At 47.7% G+C, this 9,858-nt stretch overlaps 1 protein-coding gene across 1 annotated transcript; it reads right to left on the reverse strand.

Moving 5' to 3' along the window:
* Positions 1–1,248: 1,248 nt before the first annotated feature.
* Positions 1,249–9,539, reverse strand: LOC121303036 (leucine-rich repeat LGI family member 3-like). Its single transcript, XM_041233432.1, has 9 exons — positions 8,659–9,539; positions 7,334–7,405; positions 6,312–6,383; positions 5,762–5,833; positions 4,866–4,937; positions 4,293–4,462; positions 3,831–3,995; positions 3,534–3,624; positions 1,249–2,946 (listed from the first exon to the last, which is right to left on the reverse strand). Exons 1-9 carry the CDS (start codon positions 8,859–8,861, stop codon positions 2,220–2,222), a joined length of 1,644 nt encoding a protein of 547 aa, XP_041089366.1. The 5' UTR covers positions 8,862–9,539; the 3' UTR covers positions 1,249–2,219.
* Between the last annotated feature and the right edge of the window lie 319 nt (positions 9,540–9,858).

A 9,858-nucleotide genomic window follows, 5' to 3' on the forward strand; every position in this document is an offset into this window, starting at 1 on the left:
GCTGTTCGCACGAACGTGCCGACGCTGCAGAGGCGTGAGGGAAGGACCGTTGTTAACTTGTCATAAAGATCAGAAACAACAAATGATTTGCTGCAAGAGCAGGGGTGGTGATTGTGTGACCCATTTGTGGTTCCCCAAATATGATCCACTTACTACAATGCAGAATGGCTGGGAACGGCATTTTCTCTTCATTTTACTGACTGCCAAGGACAGCACTACTGAGCCCAATATTTTCTGGTTTGGACTGGCTCTTATAAAAGCTTACTGCGGTAGCTTCGCAATTTTCCCATGTTTGTGCTATGCATTAACCATAGCTTGTTAAGTTTTAAGATGCTTTACCATGCCTCCGAGTGCTTTACAACGCTCACTTATGCTTTACCTTGCTTTCGCTAGGCTTTATTACAAGTTGCATTGCTTTTACTGCAGGAAACTTTTATAAGGGAGGAAACAACATGCCCACCATACCAAAGCCCTCAAACAAAGAGAGGCGCTGTCCTGTATTTCTGCTGTTTCCCGCAGGCACACACACACGTTCTAGAGAGCTTAACACGCAGACGGCATGGCTGCAAGTAACTGCAATTAAGTGGGTGTGAAAACAATGATTCCACTCCCCTTTAAGGTGTTATTTGTCACCCTGCGACTGTCAAGATGTCTGTTTTGTATTCCTTTGCTAATGGCTGATACTGATTTTTTTTGTATGTACACAAAAGGTTAAAATGATTAAAAACTTTATTTAAGGTTCTTCAGCTCTGTGTGTGTGTGCCTGTCTGTCTGTGTGTCTACCTGCCTGTGTACCTGTGTGTCTGTCTGTCTGTTTGTGTGTGTGTGTGTGTGTGTGTGTGTGTTAATGCCTATGCTATCTTATGAATGCAACACACAACCTGGATTAATATTGGTTATTCTTTCAACCCTTCATAGGTACAGATTCTGTATTTCCAGCCTTGCATAGTACTGCCCAAAATCAGAAACAGTGAAAGAAACTTAATAAAGTCAAGTCTCTTTTCTAGTGTCACGCGTCACGTTTCTGCAAAGGTATTGGGAAGCGTGCCGTTCCGGATGGATGGAATTGGGGTTGCTACCCAGCAACAGATCAGTTTCAGAACACCAATAAGCAATGTTTCTAGAACAGGTGCCACTACTGAGGGGCATCTCCCAGCCATTACTGAGTGATAATGGAACAGCTAAAAAGCTTCCTAAGCCAGGGCAAACGAGTCAGTGAAGGAGATTGACGAAGGAAGGCAGGTGGTTTTATTATGCCAAAAATGTCTTAGTTCATTACACCTCTACAGACCACTAAACCAATAAAGTGAAGCCTTTCATGAATGCACTCAAGTAGCCTCTAACATCGTGGGCTGGGTGCAGTTCTTTGTAATACAGCGCTATGCCCTGCTATAATCTTGCAGGGCTCTATTCACAAGCAAGGGCGAAGACAAAGGCAGAAGAATTTGAAGGAAAACGCATAATGTGACTGCTCTATTCATGTACTATGAGGTGGGGGTGCTAGTTTACACTGCTGCATTGTGTTATTCTTCTCAGAAACTGGTGTTCAGTTCAAACGCTGTTTCCTTTATATAACATAAAGCCCATGCTTCAGCCCCACGTTTCCAGTCATTATCAAGTGTGATATATAGTCGTATTCTGTTTTTCTTTCCCTTCAGTTAAATTCATAATTTTCAGAACAGCCCTAAAGTTAACTGAGCTGCTCAATATAGTTCAAGTGAATAACACATTCCAACAGCCCAGTCACATGGTTACAATATATCTTTATTAGTCAGGCACCTACTAGAGTAATACACAGCCAACAGGGTGAACTGAAACAAAACACAAAATGCTAAGAATTATCGCCAATTACTATTGCACTAGTTTAATTGCTTCCTCTGTAATATATGAATGATCAAAAGGTATAATAAGCTTGTTGAAATAGTAAACATGCATCCTTCTCGTAAACTGTTTCGGCCACCATTAAAAGATATTGTGGGTTTCCTATTCCCGTGTTCTGTTATTGGGAGCACACATGAGCTGGATTACAGCCTACCCCCACCCGATCATTTACTACGGCCTCGTCAATTTCTCTGTTACAAATACAGGGAGGTGAACAGATTCATCTTAGTGAGCTATTGCTGCAGTACTGGAAATCTCACAGACATGTCTGCTCTGAAGCACAAGAGCGCCCCCTAGTCCTGGACCACCTCCTTGCGCGTCTGGTTTCTGAACCTCCTTCAGGCGCTCAGGTCCACCACGAGATGTTGGTAAGCAAGGGTGTGGCCCTTGAAGCTGGAGGCCAGCAGGATGTCCTTGTTGTCGATGGAGACGAAACTGAAGCCACGGGGGGCTCTCAAGTTCAGCTCCTGGAAGGGTTCGAATCTCTTAGTCAGGGCATCCCAGAGGTAGACCCTGGAGAAAGAGAAATCGCTGCCTAGGACGAGGTAGTGTCGCGGGCCAACAGAGAAGGGGTAGACCACCATGGAGCCCCTGGAAGGGAGGGTCTGGATCTCCACGAAGCGCTGGCCCTCCCAGCGCAGCACCTTGGAGTCCCCAATGAAGCGGGTCAAGCACAGGTAGACGTCCTTCCGCACCACGAAGTGCTTGACCATCTGGACATCGCTGGTGCCAGGGATCTCGTAGAGGAAGGTGAACTGCCTCTGGCTGCGGTTCCACTGGTAGACCACCGGGGGCTGGGAGCTGCTAGACAGGATGAGCCTGGGCTTGCCCTCCATCTCTAGGAACTCGACGTGGGTGTCTCGGTGCCAGGGGTGCAGGGACTGGTGGGAATAGAAGCCGTTGCTGTTCCAGCGGTACATGCTGGTGGAGCCGGCTTTGGAGCTGTCCGCCACCACGAAGAACCACTCTCCTTCCACGCGGAAGGCCTCCACGGCGTTGGGCTTGCGGATGCGCGCTGTGTCGATGTCCTGGATCTTGATGAACTTATTCGTGTCGCCATCCCACCTGGAGGAACACAGTTACACCAGGAACTCAGGAGCGGGATTCTGGTGAAGATAACTATTTAAACACTCAACGGCACTCAACTTAGAGACACGTCAAGGATAAATGTGTTGACTGCAGCTGCGGCCAGAAGTTTTGCATCACCCTCAGAATTGTAGGATGGAGACATCATTTAAAAAATGAACATAATTTAGATCTTTTATTTAACATAAAAAAAACTACGAGATGATATTGCAAAAGCCTATCAGAAGCAATAATAGTAGTATTTCATGTTAGATTGCAAAATGTCACTTTTTTTTTCGTTAAGCATATGGAAAACTCCAAAGCATTGTGCAATTCAATACGTTAATGTAACACTGATCAGCAGGTTTCATTCGCCTCTGTGAAGCAAAATGAGTTCATTCTCTAGGGTGATGCGATGCTTTTGGCCAGAGCTGTTGAAGTCCTTCACAATGTCTTCGATTGAATTTATTACAAATCTTTAAGTATTTCTAAACTTGATTCGGAAGAGGACCGGTAAACGCTGACGGGATGGGGCTCTGAATCTCTGACGACCATTTAAGCTTCTTACTACTGAAGTGCATTCTGACCTGTAGATGTGTGAGCCCCCGAAAAGCTGAGCCAACACCATGTAGAGAGAATCTTCAATCACCACAGGCTTGCAGTACACAGCTGAGCTCGCTGCAAGAGACAGGGAGAGGCGGGTGGACTACAATCCCACAATTCACTGCACATTTCTAAAGACGTGACTGTGTTATACACTAGGGGGCAGTGTGTCCAAAGACCTGACAATGTAATACACTGCTATGCAGCACAGCTCTATACATAACTATGGGCGATCAGCCGTTCTCCTGGCCGCGGGGATGAGGAGCGAGGGCTTCTCTTACAGCTGATGTTGTTGAACTTCCTGAAGACCATCTCCACGTGGTCCCACACGTACAGGCTGCAGTTCCCTGTGCCAGGCTGGGCGAACGCCACGAAGAGGTCTCCTGCAAACTCAAAAGACTCCACAGAGACAGAGTGGAACGGGAAGGTCTCGTAGACAACAAACTCTGCAGGGTGGAAAAAAACAAAAACAAACAGCTGTTTGAAAACCATTCACTAGACCAGCCTTTCATCGCTGGAGGCCTGGGTTCCAATCTGGGGGCTAAGTTAATGTCACCGCAGTCTGAGTTAAACTTGCAGTCCTGAATGATTTTGTCCAATCTGTTCTCTCAGACATGCCCTGAGGGGCACTGCACCAGATTCAGTTCATGTCCATACTGCATTGTTTTAATCCTAGCTATTTAAAATGATTCCCAATCCCCAAACTCTTAAATCAAACCCCTGCCCTGACCCAGATCCTTTACCCGTGGTGATGCAGTTGAAATCGTGGGCACTGAGGTCGGCCAGCTTCCTGCCCTGGAGCTCAGGGGGGCTGGCACAGTAGATGGCCGGCACTGAGGTGTTGGTCTTTCCCAGCCAGTCCACCAGCCACTTCACCTTGCAGTCGCAGCTCAGAGAGTTCCCTCTCAGGTCCCTGTGAGAGACACAGAGACACAATACACTTGGCTTGGTACCAGACTGAGGAGGGCAATCATAGTTCAGTTCAATTCTTTCTTGTTTAGCCAGGATAACAACCCATAGAGCACAGGGAGGCTGCTCAGTGAGTATAAGAGCCCCCTTTTCTTTTTGCGCCATTAGCACCGAGCAGAGGGAGGCTGTTAGGAGAGTGTAAGAGTCTTCCTTTCTCCTTCTCTACTCCATCAGCACAAACTCACCTGTTCCCATTGCAAGCCAGCTACAGCCAGGGAGAAAAAGGCAGTGTGAGCCAAGTTATACCTCCAACCACACACTGATACAGGGGTGGAGTGAAAGGAAATCAAAGGCATGTTCATGTTGTGATTGTGTGCAAGTGCTGTTGCAGCGAGCGCGGTGCTCACAGGTCGGTCAGCATGTCCAGGTGTTTGAAGATGTCTCTGGGAAGATGTTTCAGGTTGTTATTCGCCAGGGATCTGGAAAGGAAACAGGAAAGGGTGTTAACACTGGCAAACCTGATCTAGAGATCTAGAACTTCAGGATCTAACCAAATCTAAAACTCAGGATCTGTAACATGATCTAGATCTCCATTATATATATATATATATATATATATATATATATATATATATATATATATATATATATATATATATATATATATATAAACACAATCTAGAACTTCAGGATCTACAACACGGTCAAGAATGCCATGATCTATAACACAATCTAGAACGTCATAATATAAGACATGATCTAATAATCTGTGATCTAGAACTCCATGATCTATAACACAATCTAGAACTAGATGTGGCTAGGATCTTCTGCAGCTCTCCTTGGACTCCGTGTCAGGGAAGGAGATTGCTCCGAGTTCTCATTTACAACAGCTAGGAAACAGCTGGTGGAGCAATCTGCTGTGTCTCACCGTGCCCCCTACCTACCCTGCTAGAGTGGACTTCACTGGCCATCCTCCATCTGGTCTCTCTCACAGCATTCTCTATCTCACTGCGGTGGCTCGTTCGGGAGAACATCTTTCTACGCTATGTCGAGATCACAAGAAAACCATTCCGTTACCTCATGATCATGGATCTTGAGAAAGCAGAGGAGATTACTCCTGCATTGCTGACTTCCGTTTTCTCGAGATCCTGAGGTAAAGGATTTCATGATCTCGACACAACAAAGAAATATGGTGGAATAAATAAAAAAAAAGACGACAGCCCTAACTATAACCACAAGCGTCAGAGCAAAAAGCATCGAGGAGGCGATCCTGTCATCTGAACGAATGAGGCGCAGCACTCACAGATGAGTCAGGGACTTCAGCCCTCGGAAGGAGCGCTTCGACAGGGACTGGATGTCGTTGTTCTCGATGAATCTGAAAAGCAAACAGTGCTGATCATTTCTGCAGCTCCATTATCTTAAGTCTTGAGCTTAGGTCTTTATTTTACTGAGCTTTGGTTATTTACTGCTGGAGATATGCTGAGTATGACGTATTCAGTAACAGAAGGGATTAGCCAGTACAGTGTAGAGTGTGCAGGGTTTCCTGACCCCGTCTCACTCACACAATGCAATGTAACGTTACAGGCTAAAGGTAGGTTAACCTTTGCATGTGAAGTTGTGGTATTTTCTGTCTACAGTATTATTACATCGCCAAAGTGATGACTTTAAAAAAATTGACTTAAAGACACATGTATTTGCCTCAACCCACAACTGTCAAAATTTCCAGTTCTATGGTTTGATTTTCACATGCACAACAAATCAAAACGACAGACGCAATAGGGGGTTCTAATACATGCGCACACAATATGATTTCACTGTACAGGACTATCATGCTGGAAAAGGACGCGACTCACAGGTACTGCAGATGGGGGACTCCGTTGAAGGCATCGTCCGCAATCTGGGAGAAGGTGTTTGAGTTGAGCAGCCTGGAACACAGAGTCTGGTCTTGTGAGCAAAGACAGAATCAACACTCCTTATTGCAAAGTGCTAACCCAGCCCTCGTTTCCTAATTAGCATCCCCCCCTCCCGGAAAAACTTTTGGTTCACTTTTTTGTTTTCAGGTAATTTCAGAATATTTCAATACAACTCGATTAAATACAGCTACATTCTATAACTTTGTCCAATTGCAACAGTTTTTTTGCATGACGCATCAAATCACATTAGCTGAAAAGGACCCGCAAATCTTTAACAGAAGAAAAGGGGACGAATAATGAGATTGCTTGTGCCAATAGAAAACAGATTGGAGAAGCTTAGCTAGCACTCCTGTAAATAAATGAAATTGCCCGGAATACAGGGGCCTGCAAGCTGCATTTCTAAACAGCTGTGTCATTAATCTCGCTAAAAGCCCAGCAAATAGTTCACCTCAGCAGTTATCAGCTTACAACCTACATCCCTTTCAAGTACAGCTTTACCTGGGCCAATCTGCAAAGTCCTTTTGTGGTCTTCCATTCTTGAAATACCGCAGTAAACTTTTAAAGGGGCTTTTTGGCTTGAATTTGTAAAATATGTAAAGCATAAGTAAACACTGTAAAGACCAACGAGGTATGGTAAAGCATATAAATAAACACACACATATATAAGAAAGCCTAGCGTGCCGAACCATTAGCAGACCAGAGCAATTGCAATGTGTTGTGAAATCATACCGCACGGTGCTACTGCAGTGAATTCCCACCAGTGTGTTCAACAATAACCACAACAATCGATATATAAAACTGGGTCGCTATATTATTGCTCCAAGTTCTCTCAGTTAAACACATTGTCAAGCAGGGCCAGCGTGTTCATTTCACCGTATTGATTGATTCTGCGCATGGCTTCTTTCTCGTGGCGAGTTTCCTTCTCTGTCTAAATGCCTGAATGCCTGGCGGTCGGTACTCACAGGAACTGAAGCAGGTGGAGATGAGAGAAGGCTCGCTCTGGGATTTCAGTGAAGGCAGCATTTACCAGAGTCCTGCAGGGAACACAACACCAACACTGACACGCACGTCACCATCACACACGAGGAATTAGAGACCCTCGTTCAACTGCAAAGCTTCATTTAGTCTTTCAGCCACACTGCCTCCCTCCCTGTCCCTCAGCTCTAATCATTACACCACACTGCCTCCTTCCCAATACTTCAGTTCTAACCACTACAGCACATTGCCTCCCTCCCAGTCTCTCAGCTCTAACCACTACACCAAACTGCCTCCCTCCCTCCGTCCCAGTCTCTCAGCTCTAACCACTACACCACACTGCCTCCCTCCCAGTCCCTCAGCTCTAACCACTATACCACACTGCCTCCCTCCCAGTCCCTCAGCTCTAACCACTACACCACACTGCCTCCCTCCCAGTCCCTCAGCTCTAACCACTATACCACACTGCCTCCCTCCCAGTCCCTCAGCTCTAACCACTATGCCACACTGCCTCCCTCCCAGTCCCTCAGCTCTAACCACTATACCACACTGCCTCCCTCCCAGTCTCTCAGCTCTAACCACTACACCACACTGCCTCCCTCCCAGTCCCTCAGCTCTAACCACTACACCACACTGCCTCCCTCCCAGTCTCTCAGCTCTAACCACTACACCACACTGCCTCCCTCCCAGTCCCTCAGCTCTAACCACTACACCACACTGCTTCCCTCCCTCCCAGTCCCTCAGCTCTAACCACTACACCACACTGCCTCCCTCCCAGTCCCTCAGCTCTAACCACTATACCACACTGCCTCCCTCCCAGTCGCTCAGCTCTAACCACTACACCAAACTGCCCCTCCCTCCCTCCCAGTTTCTCAGCTCTAACCACTATACCACACTGCCTCCCTCCCAGTCGCTCAGCTCTAACCACTACACCAAACTGCCTCCCTCCCTCCCAGTCTCTCAGCTCTAACCACTACACCACACTGCCTCCCTCCCTCCCAGTCCCTCCGCTCTCAGCACGAGAACCACACTAAACAAATGCACAAGTGGGGGATGACACTGTGCACTCCTTGCAAAAGGACTGGCATTCCAGAGAGTGAGACGAGAGAAGCAGCAGAAGCGGCACCCGTCCCTGGATCACAAACAGCTCTCTGTGCATCTGCTGTGCTCTTAGGGTTACCCCTGCACTGTGCATTGTTAGTGTCCTGACTCAAAGGCAATCCTTGCCAATAACAATGCTCTGAACAGAGAGAGAGAGAGAGAGAGAGAGAGAGAGAGGGGGGGGGGGGGGGGGGGGGAGAGTAGTACTCACAGAGATATGATGCCCGGTGGGAAGCTCCTGGGGATAGCCGTGGAGTCGACGCAGAAGGCGCTGTCTTTGGTGCAGGAGCAGCTGACGGGACAGCGGGGTACTTTGGGAGGCTTCCTTCCCCCTACGGAGGCCGCTAGGCAAAGCAGACAGAGGGCGCACCACGACCCCCACTGCCACCCCTTCCCAAAACCCTGGCTCTGCATCTTCACCCCCTTTCCAATAGAAAAACAAAACCGGGACCAGAGAGGATTCCAGGCACTGCCTGCAGCTATCGTTGGCTTGTGTTAGGTTGCTGATGAGAGAGAGAGGGGAGGCTGGTCTCTGCTGCTCTCTGCAGTGTTTAATATGCAGCTGGGGTTGCCTGCTTCACTCCTCAGCTGTCAGTGGATGCTCAGTGAACGCACACAGTGCTCAACGAGAGCGATTTATGCAAGGCTTCTGACATTGAATTATTAATTAGCTCCCAGAGGCAGCGGCGCTTAACCCCGTCACTGCTGGAGGGGAGACGGGACCGTGCTGCTGCTGAACCGGGGAACTACAGACCGCACAAGTGACACTGAAACCAGCTGACCCACCGCGGCCATTGCACAATTTTTGATTTCAGCTCAGTCTTGGCTGGTTCTGTTATTGATTCGAAACGCAATTAATCATTTAGGCTGGATCGAATCGCTGCGCAAAAGGTTCCATCCCCTCCCTGCTCTCCGTGTGAAGAAGTGTCTCCTCCCCTCTGTCCTGTCTGCCTCCCCTTGTCCTCCCCTCCGGGTTTCTGTGACGTGCTGAAGTCAATCAAGCACCCCCGATTGTTCTAAACAGTAAGACGCTGCAAAGCAAAGGCTCTGATCGGAGCGCAGCATCACCTCAGAGGGATGGAGGCAGGCAGTGTCAGGCACCGTCCGGTCGACCACGGCTCAGCTCAATAGCGCCAGCGGGCACACACCCATCAGGGGTGGGGCAGTTCTCCTCTGCGGACAGGACTGATAAACACCACTGGCATCCCAAATCACCCAGCTCACAAAATCAATTAAGCAAAGCGGCGGTTCGGGCACTTCAACCTTAGCTCAAATCACGTAAACATCTCGTTTTTTAAACGCTTCCAATACCCGATCAAATCGCCAATCCAACAGCTAGAACCGTACGATATAAACATGATATAAACAATACCTACAAGGATCTGCAAAGAAGGGATTTATATTTGACGTC

This window comes from Polyodon spathula, chromosome 31, assembly GCF_017654505.1.
Source record: "Polyodon spathula isolate WHYD16114869_AA chromosome 31, ASM1765450v1, whole genome shotgun sequence".
In the NCBI taxonomy this organism is placed as follows: Eukaryota; Metazoa; Chordata; class Actinopteri; order Acipenseriformes; family Polyodontidae; genus Polyodon; species Polyodon spathula.